This window comes from Cottoperca gobio, chromosome 4 (genome assembly GCF_900634415.1).
Source record: "Cottoperca gobio chromosome 4, fCotGob3.1, whole genome shotgun sequence".
In the NCBI taxonomy this organism is placed as follows: domain Eukaryota; kingdom Metazoa; phylum Chordata; class Actinopteri; order Perciformes; family Bovichtidae; genus Cottoperca; species Cottoperca gobio.
Window position 1 is genome coordinate 3,400,030 of NC_041358.1, and position 25,715 is coordinate 3,425,744.

A 25,715-nucleotide genomic window follows, 5' to 3' on the forward strand; every position below is an offset into this window, starting at 1 on the left:
AGATGGAGAGGCAGATTTAATAAAAGATAACGTAGGCTGGAAATATGGATGTGATGTACTATTTAAAATAAACCCATCATATAAATAAAAAAATAATAAAAACCCAGCATATCAAAGCCACTACTCCAAATGTCTCCTGTTATCTGACGAAGAATGACATCGAAAAATAACATCCATTGACATCAGCTCAGCCCTTAAATACTTTGGCAGTCACGGAGCTCTTTTTGTACGATCACATTGTCCTTTCCCATTCTGAGATAATAAAACAGCTTCAGTTTTCTGATAATAAGTTAGCTTTTTGTCATCAGCATTGTACAGTATGCTATTCCGTTGCCACCCAAAGGTGACAGTGATGATAGATCAGCAGAGAACTGTGAGAATGTGCACAATTAGCAGCTCTTGTACAGAATATCTAATTATTTCAAAGCATGTTTGAATGGTAATAGCTCCCTGGCTCAGGCCGTCCCTTTCCATTAAATCCTTCTTCATTCCACTGATTTGCAGAACAACCATTTTTCATTCTGATTGCTTGGTATAAATTTTTATTTCTGTTATTCTACCCCGCCCCCCCCCCCCCCCCCCCCCCTCCCCTCCCCCCCCCCTACCCATCACCGTTCATCGTTCATCTCTTTAAAAAGCAGAGCTCCTGTGACCCACATGGCTGAGACAACCTCAGCGACAGGTTCTCTGCTCGCCCTGTCTGCAGAGCCTCTCACAGACCAACAGTGCCCCCTAGTGGACGTAGCATTGTTTGTAAAGGAGCTCCGGCTTGTTGTTCCGCTCATCTGTTGTGTCTTTTGAAGCAGCAGCACTGTGCTTTTAGAGCAATGTAAGGATGAAGGGGACATGATGAAGTTTCAGCTTTACACAACATGTACCTAGCTAAGTTAAATCAATTGAAATTCATTGAAACATAACAGTACATTATTTTGTAATACTTTATTGCAAAGTAAATAGCAAAAAATACAGAAAACTTAACCAAAGCAAAAACAAGCAACTAAATTGAAAAGGAAAAAAGAAAGGGCGAGGTATGGGGTAGTTGTAGGAGCTAATTGAAAGATAACAGTTCATTATTAATGCAGACTGATGAACGAGACGAGAGGCTCATAAACCTGAACGAGGGAGTTCAGGTACGCTCTGCTCTGCTCGTGGCCACAAGGCAAGCATTGTGACTTGAATTTAATGTGAGCAGCAATAGGGAGAGGAATTAAAACATACTGTCAGATAAGACCTGATGTTTCTGATGTCACACAGTGTGAAGCGACATGGCCAGGTGACAGGTGCAACATGCTCTATAGAAGTTAGTTGGTCATCATTCTTCCAGCGGCGGCTGTGGCTCAGCAGGTAGAGTCCCCCACCAGTCGAAGGGTCTGTGTTTGATCCCCGGTCTGCGGTCAACAATATACTGAACCCCAAATTGCTCCGGATGGCATGGTCAACGGTGTGTGTGTGTGTGTGAATGTGTATCTCTCCTGATGAGCAGGTGGCACTTTGTATGGTGTAAATGCTGACATGTGATGTAAAGTGCTTTGAGTGGTCGCACAGATTGGAAAAGCGCCGTATAAATACAGTCCATTCATTGTCATTCTTGATGCCCAGATTCCAAAGCCAGATTCCAAGTCATCAGAAATGTGGCCGAGAGATGACGAGACGTAAACACTGAGAACAATGAGATTATTGTGGTCGTACAAGCGTTTGGCCTGGATCAACCTGTGCTTTTTGTTTAGTCCTTAAAGGCACGCTAACACAACCTCTGCAGAGAACAAACTGGCATATTCATCTGTGGTTTAATTTGACAGATTCAAATGTAAAATAGTAATTGTGGCATTTGAAAATGTTGGAAGTTCGTCAGCACTTAGTCTCCAGACATTTCTTGCTGCCAGTCATGCTTTGGGATTTTTTACCTTTTCTCTAAAAACTGTGAAGGGGATTTTAATCTTGTTTTCTTTAAGTAGTTTGCTATGCAAACCCTAAATACAGTCAAATAGTGACTGAGGAGAGCTAATGTGATTATTTCAACCAAAAATTGCACAATTCATCTTTTTTTCATTACTTGGAAAGGTAATTGACACCACCTAATTTAAAAATGTTGCCCCAGGAAGCGCCCTGGTAGCTCACCTGGTAGATGCACCAAGACTGAGTTCTTACCGCAGCTGTCTTCCAATCAGAAAAAAGAAGATGTTGCCTCAGACGGTGTTCTTTCACCTCAAATCAATGTTGTTTTATTTGTGGCAAGAGACGTCATTAAATCTAGTATGATGAGTTGATCAAGGCTGAGCTTCACTAACTTACACACAGGGAGAGGACATTCTCTGCGATACCTCTAACCTTTATTCATCTTAATGTATAGACCCATGATTATGATTTACAGACCTTCCAGCCACAACACATACTTTATAAGGATGGAAAGACTATTGGAGACAAACAAGTATTTTAGTTTTTGCCATCTCAGTCAGTTTGTGTTATAAACTATATGACCCGGAGAAACCTACATCATGTGAGCGATGCTTTTGACAGCAGAGTATACCTTATACCTGCAGCACCAAGGTTAGACAATGAAAACACAGCACACACCACAGTGAGAGCTGTAACCTTATCCTGTTCAGCAGGATGAATGAGGAGGAGAGTTCCATGCTTTCATTCAGGGCATTCAGATGAATACAGGTGTCAGGTGAGCCAGCTTGGCATTAGACACAACAACTCTTCTCCGAGGTCAAACAAGCGAGTCAGCACCTTACCCCAGGACAGCCAGCTGCCATCAAATACAGCAACGGGTGGAAGACTTCCCAGCCCATTCCATGCATATCTAAGCCACATGGAAGGAGTCTGTCTGTATGTGTCCTTTGAATTTCTCAGAAATCCTTCTTCCGATCGACTTCACACTTGGTGGGTGTATAGCTGAGGTCCCAAGGAAGTGTAGTGTTGAATGCAAGCTCTTGAAATCTATGGGACATATGTATTAAATGGACTGCAGTGTTTTCCCTAAGACGCCCCCCCAAGACACACATACACACACACATGTGCGCACATACCTACAGTCAGAGACAGAGCGGAGGAGAGGAGAGAATGAAGGGGGTCTATGATGACTCATCAGTTTGTAGTCATCCTTAAATCCTTTTCTTTCCTAAAGGTTTGAAAATACTAACAACAAAGCATAAATATAACATTAATGGTGCTTGTCCAAGTAAAATATGTTTTTAAAAAGGAAAGAAATCTTTAATTGTATCACCTTTTTTTAAAAATACTGTACCATAGGGCTGTTGATTCCTTATATGTCCACCGTGTCAGGGTTAGGGTTAGGGGGTTGTAAAGAAAAATATTTTTAACATTATCTGGCAATTTAAAGCTCAGTTAAAAAATATGTATAAAACATTTTTAACACTTTAGAATACTAGAATGTAAACTTCTTCTAACATCCCTTAGTTAGACGTCTCTTATTTGTGTTTCTTGGTGTCGAGGATCTCTAGCTCAATGTATTTCCACGTTTGAATAAAGGTTGAAGGAATTGGACAAATGGAGAACTGACCTTATGATGGTGCGACAGGAACATTCAGGAATCACCAAAGTGATTACATTTCATCCTGGGGCAACATGGATGTATGCACCACATGTCATGGCTGAATGCATAACGTCACCCTGCTGGTGAGAAATCAGCCTGTGAGAAGCTGTTTGTTTTCTGTGACTCTGGAAGAACTTCAACTAGTCTGACAAAATAACACTGACTACAACGTTTGTAACAGAAAGTGTGTGTTCCAAGCAGCAGCTGTGGCGGACTGTCTCTCACTAGTCCCCCACTTTTATTGAATTGCAATTCTAAATCATTGGAGCACTTTTAACTGTAAAAATGATGAACATGATTCTAAACGGACACACTGATCATTCCAGAAGCAGAAGAGCATAACTCCTTAACTCTTCTGCTTCAACAGTTCTCCTATAAGCTGCCTTTACTTAACCGGAGGGGAGGAGGAGGGTGAATGAGCAAAATATCTTGGAGAAACAAAAGGAAGAATATCTGAAGAAAGAGAGGCTTCACTGGAATAAGGTGATGATGGTGGAGGAGGAGCCCATCACAAAGCCCAGATTCACTTCGAGTGATGTGAAAAAGGAGCAACGGATGGGTCTGCAAAGAGGCTGAGCTCTGCTGCCTGCAAAGAGAGGACGTTGAAGTGGCTGACCTCTGAGCTGAGGGGCCAGCAGCAGAGAACAGACAGTGAGACTGACGAAGAGGAGCGCCACCCAAACGGCTCCATCCTACGCCCCTCCACTGGAAAAGCAACCCTGAAGACTCTGAAAGTATGTATCTCATTGGTTTCCATGTGTTTCAAATAGAAATGTACTTATTTAGGGTGAGATTAAATACATTTTGAGAGTTTGGGCTATTGTGCTTTCATTTGATTTGCTTACTAGTGGAAAGAAAACATCCAAAAGAGGCAGAAATCTGCACTTCAGCAGCACTTACAAACCCCTCATGTTCCCGTCCTCTCTATTCTCTGAAGGGTTATTACAGAGGGGTTTGTTCATGTATCATTCATAACCTCATTTATACACCATGTTATTGCTAATAACATGGCCAAAATGGAGACTTGTTTAATGGCTGTTGATATTATTTTCTGAACGATACAAAGAGATATAAAAAATGTAATTAAAAATGTAACCGAATTTTGAAATGTATGCAAATTAGCACATATTTTATAAGAGAATGCCTCATTTACATATTTAAAAATAAAATGTCAGAAAACCCTATTACGCTCTAGTGTCTCTCCTTAATATTACACCTCCTTCTATGCTAATCATATTTCCTTTTTTCATGAAAAACAGCAACATTCAAATCTTCTGAGAGCTGCTGTGGCTGCAGGAGAACCTGGGGATCGGCCTGAGGTTGGAGAAGTACAGGGATGAGATGGAGAGGAAGAGGAAGGAGGTTCGCAGGCTCAAAGCAGAGAAGAGGAGCAGCTGGAGCTATACTGAAGGCTACGCCATGTCCATAAGAAGTGTCCTCGAAGAATCCTTCTGAATGTCCTGACACTTGAATAAAACTGTACCGTGTTGAAAACATTTGAGTTGTACTTGTTAAGATGTGCTTAAATACACAAAGGTGATGTCATATTGGGTATTTTGGATCACTGACATTGTGTGTTAGAATGCTGACTGCAAACAGCCATAAATCTTCTTCAATAGAGCAGGTTATTCAAACATAAGAGGGAAAAGGCTGAGGGTCATTAATTCTGAGGTGTCCTGTCGTTCCTGAGCTCAGAACTACTTCCTCAACTCTGACTCATAAAACACGTTTAAGAGCTTTACACAGGAACATGCCATTTTATATTTTTTGTGTAGGATTAAATATTGTGCATGATGGCAGGGCTAGATGAAATGTTAAATGGACACCAAACACCGTACAATCTCTCATGGGGGGGGGGGGGGGGGCGACGACACTGAATCCTTTAGTTTTCAAGTCTTTGGTGGAAGTGGAAGATATGAGGAGACACTCCATAAAATGCTCAGAGGTCTCCACAATCTTTAGGATGTATCCTCTAGGGGTCATGAATATCTATAAGGAAATATCTCGCTGTGGATTCAGCAGATTCAGATACACAATGTTCACCTGTCACTCCATAAGTTCATGCTTTCTAAACTTAGAAAGTCTCTCGGTTGTTCCCCCCAGTCGTTAGAGTGACGGTCTTGGTTCTGTTAGTTGTGCAGCAAAGGAAAGCAGAAGGAAGCACACTAATGAAACCTACAGCACTTTACACCAGCAGTAGACAAATGGCCAGAATTAGAGTTTAAAATGGAAACACTAAGTTCAGCCCTGCCCTGTCATATGTTTTACAACACTTTGTGCCTCATTTAATATTTAGGACAATATTTCCCCCTTCTGTAGTATCCCTGTATCTCCCCAGGAGCTCAGGCTGGGAGCTGGCCAGCTAACAGAGAGATTTGATGCCACGTTCGGCTTATGTTCATCAGCCATCTCCTAATAACTGAATAACTGTGTTTGTTTTCCCCCCTCAGGTCTGAGAAAGCTGGAGAGATTGCAACCATTCCACTGACGAAGGTAAGACTCCACGCTCCCTGGGCGTGGTTGTATTGTGAGCACATTGTGGAGTACTCAGAATGTTTTATGTCATTACAGACTTTTAGGGTTAAATTAATTATTACTATTGAAGCAGCACTTAAAGGTCCACAGCTCAGCTGGGATCTCCTAATCCACTGTTTGTTCCCTCTTAGCCTTCATGAAAGGCAGGGAGACATTTGAATCACACTGTGTATATGTTGTGAATGTATGAACTACATAATGATTGATCAAGACCGCTAGTTTCACTAAGGCCACATAGAGCTATGCTGGGTGGAAGAAATCACTTCATTTAATTCCTTCCACCCACATAGCTTTTGTAATTGCAGTTTTCTTCCTGAACTTCTCATGGTGCCAACCTGCAAATGTTTTTTATCCCCTGAATTGCTGATATGAGTCAGCCTGGTAACAATCCTGCAACCAAACATTTCTGGAATTCCGGTTCTAGCCAGCGGATACCCGGACCAAGACAGTTTGACCACTTGTTACTGGCACCTCAGAAGCTGTTGGTTCAGACAAATCTAATGTATTTATACAGCCCCCTGTCACAAATTCCACATTTGTGACAGGGGGCTTTACAGACTGCACAACATACGACAGACACCCTCTGTCCTCAGACCCTCGCACCGCAAAAGGAAAACCTCTCGGGACCCCACTTTCACCGGGTTACACCGTCAATTGAAACACCTAAAAACATGTAAAAGCATCACACAATTAGGCCACCAGACACCAACACTAGTTATTGGCAGTGATAATCCTCTGGATCTCTGTTAACCGTTCCTTTCATTGTGTCGCAGTGCCTCTGTAACGCTGTACGTAGTGCCTATTAAAAAGCCATAATACAGTATATGTGTTAGAGGCCTATATGTGCTCTTATAGCAACATGCAGGGCTAGCAGCAACATGTGGTCAGCCTGTTTGGATCCAATTACACAGGGAACAGTGCGTCTACCCAGCTAACAACCGCTAATGGTAACATGCAGCTATTAGCTGCAGGGGCTGGCTGAGCCTGGCTGACAAACTAATTGGTAGTCAGCGATGGCAGAGTGGAGCTGGCCTTTAAAGGGAATATAACTCAGGAGAATAAAGCTGCTAAAATGTATTTTGACATGCTAAATCATCATAGCAGCAACACTCTACGGAGGCACAGGAGGCATGTGAGAAAAGATTATCAATAAAGTCTGCTCTAAGTTGTTTTATCTCTGTTTATGACTTCATGAAAAGATTTTGTCAGGATAATCTTTCTAAATTCCAAAAAAAAAGGATAATATTTCTAAGTTACTTACTGAATGACATTACTGTCATGTCTTACTTTTGGCTATAAATGTATTTTAAGTATATCATCACAGTACCTTGTGTTTAAAGTCATGGAGAAATTAAAACTCACCTGGAATAAAACATAAACGCTTTAGTCCTATTTAGAACAGGGGGGAGTGGTGCACTTCAGCCTCTTGTGGCCGAAATGAGTATTACAACAACAGACACAAAAAGGATCCTGGCAAAAACAAAAATTCACCTCTCCGACTGTTTTCACAGATGAAAACAAAAAAGTATCTTTAAAAAAATCCCTGCAAAACGTTTAATTCCCTACTCTGTTTTACAGATGAACAAATAGGAATTTTGAAAGATTATCTTGACTGAACCTTTTTTTTCACCTGTTCTTGAATCATGAACATCTTTTCTCACTTCCATAACATAGTGTACGTAGTGGTTCAAATGTTTTACCAATTACATATAATAAAAACATTCCCTTTTTGAGGGTGCAGTTTATTTCCAAACTAGCTTGAAGACGTTCTAGAGTACAACAACATGCCTTCCCTTTTTCTTCCTTGTTGTGTCCTCATTTCCATCCATCACCCTCCACGATGTAGATTATTAATGAGCGTTACAGGGCGTACGCCTGGGTGGCTGACCTGATCCAGGTGTTCATAGCCATGAGTGTCACTGTGTCCTTCCTCATCATGGGATCTGCCATGAAACACACCAGTAAGTTTACTCTGTTACCAGTCATGTACCAGACAATTACAATGTTTACATGTTTAAAGGAATAGGTTGACATTGTGAGAAAGCTTAGCTTAGTTTAGCATAAACAATATGTATCTATGAGTGGGAGCCTGTTTACTTTGTCTTATGCACATGCACAAGCAAACTCAATCTTGCCAATGGTGTCCCACTATTCCACTGGTCAACAGAAGGTTTCACACCAACATGCGTGCAATGTGTCTACAAATAAGTGTATAAGAATAATTGTATAATAATAATTGTATAATAATAAGTGTATAAGACTAAGTGTATAAGACTAAGTGTATAATAATAGGTGTATAATAATAGGTGTATAATAATAAGTGATAATAATATGTGTATAATAATATGTGTATAATAATATGTGTATAATAATATGTGTATAATAATATGTGTATAATAATATATGTGTATAATAATATGTGTATAATAATATGTGTATAATAATATGTGTATAATAATATGTGTATAATAATATGTGTATAATAATATGTGTATAATACTAAGTGTATAAGACTAAGTGTATAAGACTAAGTGTATAAGAATAAGTGTATAATAATAGGTGTATAAGACTAAGTGTATAATAATAAGTGTATAAGACTAAGTGCATAAGACTAAGTGTATAAGACTAAGAATAAGTGTATAAGACTAAGTGTATAAGAATAAGTGTATAAGACTAAGTGTGCTTCTTCCAGTTGATGGCCTGGTGAGCTCGTTGTGGGGCAGCAGGATGGAGTGGCTGTCTAAAGCCTGGGAGAGAAAGCTGCCCAACAAACATCACGTCTGCTCGGCCACAAGGTGAGCGCACTGTGACGTGTCACCCTCACAACAGAGACAGATGGGACCTGATGTAATGCTTAATGTAGGAAACTGACAGTGGTGGACAGTAACTAATTGTATTTACTCAAGTACTGTACCAAAGTACCATTTTGAGGTACTTGAGTATTTCCATTTCCTGCTACTTTATATTTCTACTCCAAATATTGTACTTCTTACTTGACTACATTTATTTGAGAACTTAATAACAGAATAATAGATAAACTTTATTGATCACTTGGATCAATGGTAAAGGAAAAGTTGAATAAACTAATATAAATATATATATATATATATATATATATATATATATATATATATATATATATATATAAAACGTTTCCATTACCAGCTGCAACACAATAATGCATCAATAATTATAAACAAATAATATCATATATATTATTCTGATATTCAGCATGAGTACTTTTTACTTTTGGTACTTAATGTATATTTTGATAGTCATACTTTTGTATTTTACTTAAGTTAGATTTGGAATGCACAATCTTGTAACAGTGTATTTCTACACTGTAGTATTTCTACACTAGTATTTCTATACTGTAGTATTTCTACACTGTAGTATTTCTACACTAGTATTTCTACACTGTAGTATTTCTACACTAGTATTTCTACACTAGTATTTCTATACTGTAATATTTCTACACTAGTATTTCTACACTAGTATTTCTACACTGTAGTATTTCTACACTAGTATTTCTACACTGTAGTATTTCTACACAGTGTATTTCTACACTGTAGTATTACTACACAGTGTATTTCTACACTGTAGTATTACTACTTTTACCTAAAGTAAAGGATCTGAGTACTTGGTCCACCTCTGCTGACAGACCATGTTATAAACCTGACAGGCTTATGTTTCCTGATACAAAGACAAAGAAAGAAAATGATGGGAAATAACAAAATGTATTGATTTCTAATGCAACCTTTTGATAATTATATTCAATGCTTTACTCGTCTGCCACCATAATGTTTGTTGAGTTGTGGGGCTTTTCCAAGCAATTCAGCACATTAATTAAATAAAAAAGGTAATCCATTGACCGCTCCAGATACATAAAGATTGTGGCAGTGGAAACGTGAATTTTCTTTTTTTTTTAAGAATATTAGTGAATTATTTTCCCAGCAGGCATTATAACTTATCAAAAGTAAAAGTTCAGGTGTTAGTGATAAGACTGCGCTGGTGTAATAAGTGACACATCTTAATAGAATAGTCGTTATTAAAGTTATTATTCATGTGAATATGTACAAATGCAGATGTTATGTTAGGGAGTGTAACTACATCCCCTAGTCCTCCCTGTCTCATTATACACATTCCTCCTGCAGTGTCTCTCCTGTCTCGCTTCACGTAAAGGAAGATGAAGAGATTTGTTTTGTGGCGTATGATCCATCTGAAACATGTTTTCAGATCTTACTTTAACTAATTAAGTGGATTCTTCTTCTGTCTTTCCTCCAGCACGGCTAAAGGATTCATGTCCCTGCTCGCATTCATCGCCATCTTCATCGTGTCAGAGTGTGATCCCCGGGTAAATGATGCACACACACACACACACACACACACACACACTAATAGTGATGATAGAAGAAGATGGAGGTCACCGGTGTTTCCTTCTCTCTTCAGGGTTTTGTTGTCATGTTGGACAAAGTTGTTTCGTTCTCCCTCAACACTGAAGTGGGACTGTTTGTGTTCATCATGCTAAGAGAGTCCAGAGAAGAGCGATTCAAGTGAGTCCGTCTGTTTATTTTTTTCTTTCATGTTTATTTATTGTGTATTTGTGCACAGTTGCTGATAAAGATTACGCTACACCGATATTATTAGTGTTATACTATTTATAGAATTATAATCCAGTTGCAGCTGCGCAGGATTGTTTAAGATGTGTGATCCAAACATTTCCAATAACTCCAGAGCTCCAAAAGTCAATATTTATTAAAAGAAGAATATATGTAATCATTTCCAGAATCACAACATGTTTTTATCCAAACAAATATTCTGCTTTAATCCATATTATTTATGTTTAGTCTTTCAAAAACAACATTTTCACTTCGGGTTAGGGTTAGGGTCTCCACACTGTTGAGTTATATTATTTTAAGAAAGTTGATTTAATAAAAACATAGACTACCTTATTTAAGCCTATGAATAACTTTAATTAAAATTGAGATTTGTTTGTATATTAGACTTGTAGAGGGATGACCTCATTAAATGTGACGACAGACATTCAAAGCTTCAGAAAGCCTCAGTACAAGCTGAAGCCCGACTTCTTACGTCTACCACTGTAACTGTTCCTGGTGCTGCTGTTTTCATCTCCTTTAATATCTGCTGCCAGAGTGCAGATGGGAAACACAACTGCACACGTCTTAAATCTGCGTTCATGTGTTATGTTGCCGTGGTTAGCTGTTGTTATATTGAGCCTTTAAATATTAAGTCCAGCTATAATGTTAAAAACTTTCTTTGGATTTCATGATCTGCAGTTTCCATTTAAAACAACCTTCCTGCATAATTAAGTCCTTTTTTATTTATTTGAGTCTCAGTTTAATTTCGATTTTAAGAATAACAATTCTTTGTGATTCCAAATATTATTTAAATTTAAAATGTTAAGACTAACTTTTTTACCATTTCACAGTGGGCTTAAGTATCACAGGCTGACACATTCCTAATCATTTCCTATGATTTGTTCTTTTAGAAAACAACTTCAGGTGAAACTAATTATAGAGAAATAAAGTAATTATGGGGGAAATAGATGAATAAATTCATCACAATAAAGGGACACTGTAGTCAGATCAAGCATACAATTTGACATACCGTGAATAAAGTGACCATTTATCATCACTGAATGATCATCAATAAATGGAGCTTGTATTTAAAAGAAATTCAAATATTCCCAATAATTAGTTCCAAATTATAAAAATATTTTCAGGAGATTTGTGAGGAAATGATGACGCTGTACAGTGAAGCGTTATCTCAAAGCTTTAGCTGAGCTACACAGTTTTCCTCCAATGCACCAATTCATCAAAAATGGAAAAATTCTAGATGTCTTCAAAATAGCGTGTGAGTTTAAAGTTGAGCTGCTCATCTGTCAGTGAGGTGTAACTCTCCCGCTCTCCTCAGACACCTTGCGGTCCCTCTGCCGGTCGGCGACTGTGTGTTCAGCCTCAGTTGGCTGCTCCCCACCTACTTCCTGTTTGCAGTAACCTACGACGTCCTGCAGACCGTGGCAGACGTGGCTCATTACATCACTTTGTACAGCCACAGTCAGGAAGCACAGAACCACAATATGACGAGGAGTCTACCAGCAGCCAACGTCTCCGTGCTGCTCTGAGACCAGGAGGAGATGAAACTGCCAAAAATCAGAAGCTTCGCGAGTACTTTTATATTGTATTCACTGAACATTTTATGTATTATTTTGATGCCGTCTCCGGGGGCCATTATTGTGTTTTTGCACTTTCCCATGGCAACTTACCAAACAGGCTCTTCAACCCTGCTTTATACATCTGCTGAAACGCAGAGCGAGTTTTATGCATCTGCTCCCAGGTGGTGTAAATATGATATATAAGTTCTAATGAAATACTATACAATATCACTGTCAATGCACAATGCAGAGAATAAAAATGGCATTTATTTAAATGAAAATGTATATTATTATGTTTATTTAGCTCTATTATTCTGAAATTAGTCAATTTAACAATTCTATATTTGCTGTTTGGACTCAGACACTCATCTTCTTTCAATCCTTGACACCAAAAAGTGAAACCAGAAGTTCTCCCGACCTCACTGCACCTGGACCTCGTTAGTGCTGACGGTCACTGCGGGTTGTTCTCACTCAGTATGCAGTTTACGTTTTGGATCATGCATGAGTTCTCTCTAATCATCCTCCCCACACATCAACAAGCCTCAGTATTAAGTTAGAAAATGATTTATTATTATTTATTGCAAAAGGATATTGTTTCATCCATTCCGGAGCCCAGGGGTTGGAAACCTCTGCTTTGGGGAACTCCAGTGTATTCTGTATATGTTATTCCACCAGTGTCATTGTTTTCATCTGCTACATCCTATACATACAAATAAATGATTAAGCTCCAATGTTTGCAGTCCATCAACTCTGCAGCCACACGAGTGGAGCCGGTGCAGTGAGGTTTCTTTCCAAATTCCAATTCCTAAAGGGCTGCAACTTATTGTCTTTACATCAAAAATGTGAAGTGCAAAACACATCCTGTTGCTCTCGTTTTGAAAGCCCTGCTTTGAGAGTGAGGATGAGGCATGCTGCTGTAGTTTCACTGTGTCATCAGCATGACGGAGGTTCATGCTCTTTAAAATCAATGTTTCATTGGTTTATTAAGACCAATATCTTTGTGTTTTGATATGAATAAAACATGACACAAGTACTCTTGACTCCACAGTGTTAGTTCAGCACATACAAACACATACACAAATAAAAACTCAAAACTCTTATCAAAATATATTTTATTCTGGACTTTTGTTTCGCTGATCTGACTTAAATGATAACAGATGAATGTGAGGCGAGTTGCAGGAAGAAACAAAACAAATGCTTTGAGAGCCCGTGGGGGAGACGCTGCCGGGCTGACATGACGCTTCTGCTGTGGCGGCACAAATAAAGGCCGACTCAGCAACTTTAGACACGTTTACCCAGACAAACTGTGGCACAGACCGGAGGACGGCATGGACACTGCGGAGGAATTTGCCCGTGTGAGATACTTTCAGAACTATTGGCTCAAGTGCTTTAAAACAAGGAAGAAACAACAATGAAATAGTACACAGCAATATGAACACATGAAACCTATTAGTCCATTAGTAGAAATGTCCAATTTATTACAGGGGACACAAGAGAAAATAAAGTAGATTTGTAGTTGTACAAACGTTTCTCAGAAGCAGAGCTCCGGAGGCAGATGTAATGTGTTGGGTTAATTAAACCTCTGAAACTCAAGCTTAAACTTCATTGAAGTGTTCGGTGAAAATCCAATTAAAATATGTGATAACCAAAGATTCTAATCATTCTGGAGTATTTGAGAAGCCTTTTCATATTACCAGAGAAACTCTTTGGCTCCAGCCACTGAGGTTTAAGACATTGTTATCGCAGCAAAATAGATTTTGCCAATTATAGTTTATAGAGTGCTCACTTCCTACTGATTGGAGACAAACAGCCAACTGGAAGTTAACCCTTAGATGGCACTGTAACTGCCAGGTTGAACCAGCATGCAGCAAACCTGACACTGAGTGGGAGCTCAGGGTGTGAGGGCACAGAGCAGGGGAGGAGACACACAAGCTGAGCAGAGAACAGACTTCAGATTCAATTCTTTGGGTGCTTAAAATTTCTCTATAAATATGCAAAACTATCTTTTTCTTTGCTCAAAATGTCCCATTGCAAACTAACTATTTAAATAGAAGTCCATAATCAACCAATGAAATTATATCTGCTTCCAGAGCAACTTTCTCCATGACTCCAGCTGTAGCAATGAAAAAACGGGAACCAAAAAAATTCCCTAGTCTTTGCTTGATTGAAAAATTACAATTTTATTCATTTTAAAGAGTTACTTTTTTTGAATCATCTTCTCTGTAGGCCAAGGAGGAAGTCATTTTCTGGGACAAATCTTCCCAAAAATATTCAAGCAAAAAGAAAAAGTAAAACATTTCTTTATTAAAACAGACAAATTTAGTGGTAATTTGCACCTGGGACAAGTCTTCGCCGGCGAGGTGCCTTCAGAGTGACAGCTCAGTGAGCCGGACATCACAAGGTCAACCTTTACTATTTGAAATAGCATCAAAGTAACAAAACAAAAATGTTAAAATGTATAGAACATTAACACTGCCAATAAATCATCAATTCACATTTTTTTTTCAAATCTACAAAGAAATTACAAAAATGTAACTTTAAATTTGTCTTTAAAAGAGTATAAAATGTCTTGTCAGTACGGAACCTCGGAGTACAATGTGTGGTGAAGAACCAAGAATGAAGATGAGCGGGCAGATGGATTCAAGCACATTGAATGAACAGCTCGACATTTAGTTTTTAGTTCGCAGACACTGTCATGGTGTGGAGAAAAGACTTTACATTTGACCTTTAGCTACTTCACAGCTTTAAGTCCTCCAACGCTTCATAACTGCAGTCGTTATTCCCCACATTATGACAAGTAGCTGGTAACAAAAACAGACAAAAATAGAAATGTCCAGATATTGCTTTAATGTTGGATCTGCTTTTGTACTGGATTCTGAATTCAGCCAGTAAGATTCTGCAGGCTGCATGTTCACAGGCATCAGCCCGTTTGAAGCGTTGGTGTCCGAAGGGGAAAAAAGAATGTGATGCAGAGGCAGCTCAAAGTCACACTGAAGCCGTCCTCTCCAGGCCAGGGAAATGTGCGTGGTTGCGTTATTAAAACAGTAAAAGAAGTTGTAGTCTTGGAGGCAGAGCGGCTCTGAAAAAACTGTTAGTTTGACTTAAACCTTGAACAGGGCAGAGCAAAGAAACAACTTTCCCAAAGTGGAAAGTTAGCAAATTGTTTGGCTGTTTTTAACGTAGGAGCAAGCGAGCTAAATGGCGGCAGGTTGTGTGCGACGTCAGTCCCTAAACAGTGCACTCTATGTACTTAGCAGCACATGGTCGGAGTATACAACGCTCTAACAATTCACAAAATAAGTCATATTTGATAGGTACGAATATTACAGTTGTGGGACACTACACCTGCCACTGATGGTGCAACATTAGAGTATCCAAAAACCTTCATTCGATTTCACTGTAGGGCGAACTATGTACTGTTATATAGATAGTGATTTTACGCACAGCGTCTTATCATGCTGCGTACACGTTGATATGTTCAGACCATTACGTAACGATGATGTCAGCCAGGCAGTTAACAGGAATAAACAACGACACAAACTAAAAACCGTCAGAAGAGTCAAACTCGTTGCAAAGTCACCATTGCTGACAGTCACTTGTAAATAATCTGATTTTAACTCCAACATTAACGAGTCAGTTAATTAAAAAGGAACTAAAACCGTTTGTGTATTTGATTTCACTTAACTACAAATATGAAAACAATAAAAGAGCTCATTTCGGCGGCTGGAATGATGCGTGACCGCTGCCAAATGGACACAGAGCTCAAGTCCACCTCTTTTACGCCATAGACTTCTTTCTTTGTCTCTACCCTCTGCGGTTTTAGTCTGAAAACTAAAAGTGTAACAACACTTTTGCTTCTTCACCACCACACTCCAGTGTGTTAGGTGATTTGAGGCCTTTGAGGAAGAATCAAATTAGAAATGTTTCAACTCTTACAGATGAGTGAAGGTAAAAAGAACAGCTGGAATCCTACTGGCTGAGGACTGTAAGTGACTTACTGTTGCATTACTGAAACTCAGAACAGCCTTGACATTCAGACAAGTGGACGTCAGCTTCTTGCCAATAGAAACTTTAGTTTTCATCACACAGGTAACTGCTGTGGGTCCAGAGAGGAGAACATCTAGATCAAATAGTGCACAGAGGAGCTGTTTTTAAAGCATCTAGATGGACATCATGCGTCATGTGGCCAGGTGGAGGTGCAACACATGAACTACTGCATTCTGAGGTTGAACCGAGTGACCCACTCACACCTGCAGACATACAGGAGAGAAGCCTTCAGATTTGCCACACTGCTTTGAGATCATGACGAGGAACGTGTTTGTGAGAACTGTTTGGTGTGCATGTGTTTATGTAAGTATGTACTTCTCCAACTCATAAAACTCTGACCTGACCAGCCCGACCCCTCCCCCAAAGATAAAAAATATAAAAACATTGAAACAAGAGATCTGAAATTTAAAAAAACTAAGTGCCATCCTATTTTATGGTGGAGAACTTGATATGTCTGCACAATGAGATCCAACTAGTAACAAAGGTCAACACTTTTTTCATTGTTTTTCATTTTGATGAAGATGAGCATGGTTTAAAGATCAAAAAAGCAAAATAGCTTCCAAATTTTGGTACATATACGGATCTGTAACTTTTTTTTGTCTATCAGTTTTTTTCTTTTTTTCCACTGCGTCCCTTCTACATCTCTGGAAGAGTCTGCACAGATAGAGAGGGACGCGTCCATCCGCCCCGCTTATCCCTCCGTCTGTCTGTCTGTCCATCTGTTCATCCCTGCGTCTGGACCTGCTGTGTCAGCTGCTTCCTGTTCCTGTTTCCTGCTTCCTGTCTGTCGGTGGGCGGGGCCATAAGCATGAGCAGTACGCAGGGCAGGCAGGCAGGGACAGTCATTTGGCTATGTACACATTCATGGTCGGTCCATGGCTTCCAACAAACAGCAGCACTATTTCCGAAGGTCTAGTACACATACCTGGGACACAAGAGGACACGGGTCAATGTGTAGGACTGATGAAAACTTTCACAATAGAAGCTGGAGAACAGTCCTGTGTATACTTACAGATCCGTCTGATGCGCTGGCTCCCACTTTGTCCCCTGCTGCATTCCAGCAAACCTCAAAGATTCCCCCCGTCCCTCTGTAACTGTGGACTAAAGCGCCCGTCTGCAGCACAAGAGACACAAGGGACAAAAAAGACTAAACGTTAAGGACATTCTTTTTGCTCTTCTTGCTGTATTTGGACTAATAACTCAACCCAATGGTGCGCATACAACTATACAATAAACATGCAGTCGTTCATGTCTTTGGCCACAACAGGGCAGCTGTGTGTGTGTGTGTGTGTGTGTGTGTGTGTGTGTTTAGTAGCAATTGTGTCACTCGCTGCTCTTTATAGTAATTGTTTTTTGTATTATTTTTCCTCCCTGGGATTTTATTGATTGTTTTCTTTGTTCTTTCCATGTTTGTGTGAAAGGGGCTATATATACATACACACATATATACACACATATAGACATATACACACATATATATATATATATATATATATATACAACATATATATATATATATACGTATATATATATATACATATACATATATATATATATATATATATAATATATATATATCTATTACATAACATATATAATAATATATTATATATATCATATACATACATATATATATATATATATATATCATATAATATAAATATATATATATATATATACTATACATATCTCACAGTCTATACTATATATCTAGTATCATCTTTACATCATATATTCTATATATATATCATATATAATATACACCATATATAATATATAATATATAATACTACATATATTATATATATATATATACATATACATATATATATAATACACCATATATATTAATATCTACCACACACATATAATATAGATTATATAACTATATATATATATATATATATATATATACACACACATATATATATACACCTATATATATATATATACAACACATATATATAATTATATATATATATATATATATATATATATATATATATATATATATAGTATATACTATACCACCTAATATATAATATATATATATATATATAATATACAACACATATATATATATATATATACTATATCATACATAATATATAGATATATATCTATCATATATTATATCTATGTGTGTGTCATTAAACAAATTTAATCCCTCTCTTCTCCTCTCGCTCTACCACTAACTCCCCCCCCCTACTCTCTCTCTATCTCTCTATCTCTCTATCCTATATCTATTATCACTCTCCTACTCTCTCATCTCTCATATCTATACTACGCTCTACTATATATCTCTCTCGCGTCTCCACTCCCTACTCTATCCCAACTCTACCATCGCTCATACTATCGTATCCTCTCCCCATTCTATCTCTATCTCTCTCTCTCCCTCTCTCAACTCCACTCTCCTCCGCTCTTCTTCATTAATGTCTTCCTCCTCTATCTCTCAATGTCTCATAGCCTCTTCTATGACCGATACATCATATCTCTACCCTTCTACTCGATCTCTTAGCTCTCTCCTCTCTCATCTCTCTCTCTATCGTCTATCTATATAGTATCGCGAATGACTCTATCATTCATATCGCTCTGTCCTCTCTCTCTCTATCTCTTGTCCTGTCTCTATCTCTCTCTCTCTATCTGCCTTCTCTCTGTCTCTGTGCAGCTCCTCTTACTCGTCTTTCTTGTCCTGTCTCTCTCTCTCTCTCTCCTCTGTTCATCTCTCTCTCATCTCTTCTCTCTGTTTCTCTCTCTCTCTCTCTCTCCTCCTCCTCCCTCTCTCCTCCCCCTCTCTCTCTCTCCTCAATCTCTCTCCCCCTCCCTCTTCTCTTCTCCTCTATCCTTGTTCCATCCATCTCTCTCTCTACTCTCTTCTCTTCTGCCCTCTCTCTTCCTCTCTCTCTCTCTCGATCTGTCTCTCTCTCTCTCTTCTCTCTCCGCTCACCCTCCCCCTCTCTCTCTCTCCATCCCCTTTTCCTTCCTCTTATCTCTCTTCTCTCACTCTCGCTACTCTCTCCGCGCTCCTTCATCCCCCTCCTCTCTCTCTCTCCCTCCTCCCCCTCATCCTTCTTCCCCCCTCATCTCTCTCCTCTACTCTCTCATCATATACTATATAAGATAGGAGAGGCCACCTTAGATATATATATGAGATACATACACTATATATAATATAATATGATATTATATACTAACTAATATATTAAGACAACACGACCACATATATATAGATATAGAATAGCTACACATAATATATATATATAATACATCACATATATATACTACACAGTATATATATATATATAGTAGTTATAGTATAATATAGATATGTTGGCTATATATATTATATAAGCTATTATATATATCAAACACACATATATAAAATATCTGTCAACATATATATATATATATATATGTGTATATATATATAGATATATACATATATTATATATATCCACATATATATCAATTATATATATATATATACTTACTCTCTAGATCTCTCTCTCTCTCTATCTCTATCTCTCTCTCTCTCTTCTCTCTCTCTCTCTCCCCCACCCCCCCTCTCTCTCCCTCTACCCCCTAGAGATAGAGAGATAAGATACATACACAGAGAGAGATAGACATACAACAGAGAGATAGAGAGACAGACATACCAAGATACCGATATATACACTATACATAGATATAGAGAGATAGGAGATAAGATAGAGAGATAGAAGAGACACACCATAGATAGATAGAAGATCTATAGATATATTAGATATATATAGAGATACACACCCAATATATATTATATATATAGACACAGATATTATAATATAATCTATTATATATTAGATCCATACACATAATAGTACAAACATATATCTACATACACATCTATATATATATATATATAATTATGTTATATCTTATACACATATATATATATATATATATATGATGTGTCTGTTCTCTCTCTGTCTCTCTCTATTTGTCCTCTGTGTGTGTGTGTGTCTCTCTTCTCTCTCTTCTCTCTCCTCTCGCTCATCTCTCGTTGTGTGTGTGTTGTCTTCTCTCTCTCCCCCTCCCCCCCCTCCCCCCCCTCTCTCTCTCCCCCCCCCCTCTCTATCTATATCTCTATCTCTCTATACCCCACACACCTCTTATCTCTTTGTCGCTCTCTCCTATCTCTCTCTCTCTCTCTCTATACTATATATATATCCTAGATATATATAGATATATATATATAATCTATCTACACACGCACAATATATATACATATACACATATATCCACAACACATACACGTATATAATATTATATATATATACATACACATCTATATATATACACACTACACATATAGATTATCTAGATATATATCGATATATAATATACAGTACATACACCTATATCAATATATACAACATCTACATCATATACATACTTATCTTACTGTCTATCTCTCTTCTATATTATATATATTACTCGTATATAATATATAGACTACCCATATACATATATCTAGATAGTATTATTTATATATCTACTAGATATATCTATCTATATGGTATTCTCTCTCTCTCTCTCTATGTCGCTCTCTCTCCTCGCTTCTCTCCTCTCTCTCTCCTCTCTCGCTCTCTCTCTCTTCTCTCTCTGTCTATCTCTCCTCTCCCCGCCCCCTCCTCTCTCTCCTCTTCTCCCACATATATATATATATAGAAATCTAGATTATACATACACATAATATGTATATGATTGTCTATATAATTATATATATATATATATATATATTCTAATTAGTCCTAATCTATATATATATATATATATATTACATTATCATATCCCATACATATATATCTATACAACACACATATATATATCTATATCTATAGAGATACACCGATTTATATATATATCTACCACATTATATATATAACTTATATACACTACTATATAATTATATATATCGATACACATATTATTTATATATACACATATAATATATATATACAAAATTTATATATATATAAGTATATATATTATGATAGATAGATAGATAGATGAGATTACATATCCATTATATATATATAGGTATGATGTAGATACGATAGATAGATCGATAGGATATAACACATTATATAATTCTAGATAGCATCGATAGATATCTCGCAAGATCCTAATAATGATCATCACATCTATATATATAAATTGTATTAGATAGATAGCGATAGATAGAATAGAGTAGACTATCACACATTATAATATATATTATTATCTATATATACTCTATATACTATATAAAGATATATCACATATATATCACATAATTTCATATATCATCTCTATTACTTCATGTCTATCTCTGTTACCATCTTATATGGCTGTCCTCTCTCTCCCTGATATATCTACTCTCTTCTCTCTTACTCTCTCTCTCTCTCTCTCTCGTCTCGGTCTTATCTATCTGTCTCCCTCTCTCTCTGTCTCTCTCTCTCTATCCTCTATCTCTACTCTCTCTCTCTCTCTCTATCCTCTACTCGCTCTCCCTCTCTCTCCCTCTCTCTCTCCTACTCCCTACCATCTCTCTCCTACTATCTACTCCTTACCTAATCTACTGTCATATCTCCCTCCTCTCTCTCCCTCTATCCCTTCCATCGCCATCTATACTACCTCTTACAATACATCACATTCACTCTATCTCATATAATACTCTACTTAATATACTATACTACTACTATATAATACGTATACTACACCTATTTATCTCTACATATAACATATACATATATAGACACATATATATATACATTATATACTACATATACATTATATATATACATATCATATTATATACTATACATATATATATACTATACATATATTTACATATATATATATACATAATACATATACATATACATATATACATATATATACACACATATATAATAATTACATACAATCATAATACATATACATAATAATATCATACATATATACATATACATACTATACATATACATAACATAATATATCCATATTATCATACAATATATAGATATACCTATACACCTATATATAGACAATACATATAATATATATATATACATATATATATATACATATACATATACATATACATATATATATATATATATATATATATATATTATATATATATATATATATATATCTATATACATACACACACACACACACACACACACATATACACACACACACTGAGCATCATGTGCTGTATGACAGCGTGCAGCTACACATTGCTCGTGTCTGTGTGCCCTGCAATGAGCCCTGCCTTCAGACTGCAGACTGAACTACAAAATCATCAACCTGAGTTGCAATAAAAGTGCACTGAGGCTGTTTTAAGGTGTGCCGGTCACATTCTCTTCCTACCTGTGTATTCCAGATGTGCACGCATTTGTCGAATGAGCCACTGGCCAGATGGCGACCGTCGGGGCTGAAAGCCACGCTGTAGACGGGCTCCTGGTGTTTAGTTAGCGTGTGGATACAGATGCCTCTCTCCACGTCCCAAAGACGAACCGTGGAGTCAAACGACGCACTGTGGGAGTAAGAGACCGGGTTACAGAGGCGCTGCGGGGGTCAGGACACACTTTCAAAAATGTGTATAAATAAAACTGTTGTACAAAGTTTATGTTACCGAGACAAAGTAAAACATGTTGCTTCTCTGCTGCGCTCAACTCAAAACTTGAGGAAAGGGTCAGATTGTATATCATAATGCATTAAGAAACACAGAGTATTGAGTCAAATACACATGACAGCTTTAGCTTCACATGCACCCTTTACATGTCACCATTAACCACCCAGCCTTTGTGATGGTCATTAGTGCCAACAAATCACATTAATGAAATAGAATGGAACAACATGTTGGAGGCTCTCATTAAAACACACAGAGGGAAGGGAAAATGAAGATTGTGAGTATTTATTTTCATTGTAATGTATATTTAATGTAACAATTTCAGTTTTTAGCTTGGAAACCGCAAAGTTTGACATGTTAATATACAATTCAACAACTGGATGTTATCAGTTAAAACTGTCCAACATTAAGTGACACAGAGGTGAACAAGTTAAAGCCTAAAAGTTTACTTGTGTACCTTGCAGCAAAGGAGTTTTGGAAGATCATCTTTCATTCAACAAAAGATTAACAAAAGAATAATATTGACTAAACTTAAATGCAGTTATCATCGTAGCTCGCACACCCCAGTGTATTCTATACTTTTACTAGAAAACCAGCCAGTGGGTGAACATTTAACAACAAAGTACTACAAGCAACACATGTGGTGTGTTCAGCGAGCCTAACTAACTAGCATAGCATTACTGATGCTGTGACACTCACCTGGCTAGCATGAGGTTAGCGCTGGGATTGTTGGTTCCGGGGCCGGTGGGACTCCATTTGATGGTGTAGATTTCTTTACTGTGGGCCTGCAGGTCATGAACACATGAGTCCTGCTTCATACTCCAGATCTGAGAGAGAGAAGCACAAGAGCACAAATTAACAACTTCATCCTTCACTTTAATTGATCATTAATCACAGGTGTGACAGCACACGCAGCAGATGCAGTCAGTCCGACCTGTCAGTCATCACTTTATCAGCAGCTGTGACCAGGAAAGAAACCTTCAATTTAAAATGTGCTGCATCCTCTCGAAGACGATTCAAGCCACACAGAAGTGAAGTGAACATCGTGCGGCTGCACCACGCAGGGTGGTCGGCTGTGTCAACATGTGTAGTAGCACATCGTATGACGTGGTGATGTACCTTCGAGACAAATGATTGAGGACTGCTTTGATTAAATCATTTAACAATATAGCCTAATCACTCATCTAAAGTAGTTTAGTTATATTTTATTTGACAGGCAGGTTTGCATCCCGTGACAACTCTGAACATGCCAGCAGTCTGCAAGACGCAGAACTTTACTTGTTACGTGTCCCTGGGGAGCTGCAGTGATTATTCATGGCCACTACAGCTACACAGTATATTTACTACCATCGCACAACTTTTACTTTCCGATCGCCGACGTGTCTGCTCTCAACGCATCTCCCCCTCTGTTGCTCGACCACACACCCGCTACGCCCTGAACTGCTCCTGCCATGCATCCACCTTCACCTACACGTACAGGATTGTTACCATTGTTACGCTGGTATTGTTTTCACCTTGCGAGTGCGTCTGTGAACAGATTTCTGTCGCCGCGATAGCGCCACAATCGTACAGACACTAATGGAAAAACACTGCATTGCTTTACTGCTCCGTCTCTGTTGCCCTCAGGGGAGTGCAATTGTGTGAAGATGTGACCTCAAGATAACCTGGGTACTGTGGGAGAACTCAGCCAGCTGGAGGAAGTGGGGCTGTATGTGGCAGATAATGGCTGATCAGAGCCAGTTCTCTTACCATATTCTCGACCCCTATGAGGTGCATAAAGATGAGACCACCGAGCTACACACGCTATCATTGCTTGACAGACTTTTGAGCTGTACGCTCCGATCCTTTCTGCAGAAAGACTTTTTAATCAATAAAATACTCAAAGACAAACTTAGCATATTTTGATCATCTTTGTTGACAGAATTTCCACCACATGAAACTTTACAGGTGTGTAGTTGAGATCTAATTGAAGGTGGAGTTGGAAGATGGGCCATAGGCCTCCCCACATCATGTCTCTGGCCCGCTTCAGCGTTACGGCTGGAGTGATCCCATCGAAAGACTGTCTTTAGTTTTAAACACCAAAAACAAAATACATTTCTCAAAGAGGCTTTCTGGGTCGAGCGTTTCGGAAAGAATAAGAACTACGTTGGGCAGCAGCAGCAGCAACAACCGCACATGTTGGGGAAGTGGATCAGCTGTTTGATCGCGCAGGGGAAACAAATAAGGTAAACATTTATTGTAAGGCATTGAGCATTATAGCTCATTGTGAAACCTCGAACTCTGAAATCCTTTAAGAACTCCGTTCACAGACATTTACAAATGACACGTACGAGCCAGTGAGATGGACTGCCCTTTTCAGAACCCCCAGTCATCATGATCACATCATTACTGCTCAGCACTTTGAGGTCACAGGAAGCTGCTAGTGATATTAATGACACCAGATGTCCAATATTTCACCAGCGTTAGATCTCACCTTCAACGTCATGTCGTCCGAGCAGGAAGCGAGCAGGTTCCCTGTGGGATCCCACTTGATTGCATTTACTTCATTCTGGAGAGAGAAGAGAGTGTTTGTGATGCGTGTACTGAATGTTGTGTTTGTGCCTCCAAGGATACCATTTTAAAAATAGTTATTTATGTTAACAAATATCATCCAAACCAGTTTAAATCAAATATACCTCTGAAGAGTGACAGTGAAACTCAATCTTGAAAAGATCAGTAATAAGGACACAGATGACACA

The 25,715-nt window shown here is 38.1% G+C and overlaps 2 protein-coding genes across 7 annotated transcripts in view; one reads left to right on the forward strand and one right to left on the reverse strand.

Annotated features, from left to right (window-relative positions):
• LOC115006701 (uncharacterized) overlaps positions 1-13,302 on the forward strand; it is a 64,275-nt gene extending 50,973 nt beyond the window's left edge. Inside the window, exons 13-18 of the mRNA XM_029429112.1 lie at positions 6,010-6,052; positions 7,941-8,055; positions 8,787-8,889; positions 10,379-10,448; positions 10,544-10,647; positions 12,029-13,302. Of these exons, the coding sequence (XP_029284972.1) occupies positions 6,010-6,052; positions 7,941-8,055; positions 8,787-8,889; positions 10,379-10,448; positions 10,544-10,647; positions 12,029-12,239 (646 nt within the window). The 3' untranslated portion in view covers positions 12,240-13,302. The remainder of the gene's footprint in view (positions 1-6,009; positions 6,053-7,940; positions 8,056-8,786; positions 8,890-10,378; positions 10,449-10,543; positions 10,648-12,028) is intronic.
• A 62-nt stretch (positions 13,303-13,364) lies between these two features.
• tbl1xr1a (TBL1X/Y related 1a) overlaps positions 13,365-25,715 on the reverse strand; it is a 42,194-nt gene continuing 29,843 nt past the window's right edge. For 5 of the 6 annotated variants that reach the window (XM_029429115.1, XM_029429114.1, XM_029429113.1 and 2 more), the window contains 5 exons: positions 25,451-25,525; positions 23,677-23,804; positions 22,716-22,881; positions 17,329-17,430; positions 13,365-17,241 (listed from right to left, as the gene is read on the reverse strand). In XM_029429115.1, the coding sequence (XP_029284975.1) occupies positions 17,215-17,241; positions 17,329-17,430; positions 22,716-22,881; positions 23,677-23,804; positions 25,451-25,525 (498 nt within the window). In that variant the 3' untranslated portion in view covers positions 13,365-17,214. Of the gene's footprint in view, positions 17,242-17,328; positions 17,431-22,715; positions 22,882-23,672; positions 23,805-25,450; positions 25,526-25,715 lie in introns of those variants that run through there. The other variant, XM_029429118.1, reaches the window with a different exon arrangement.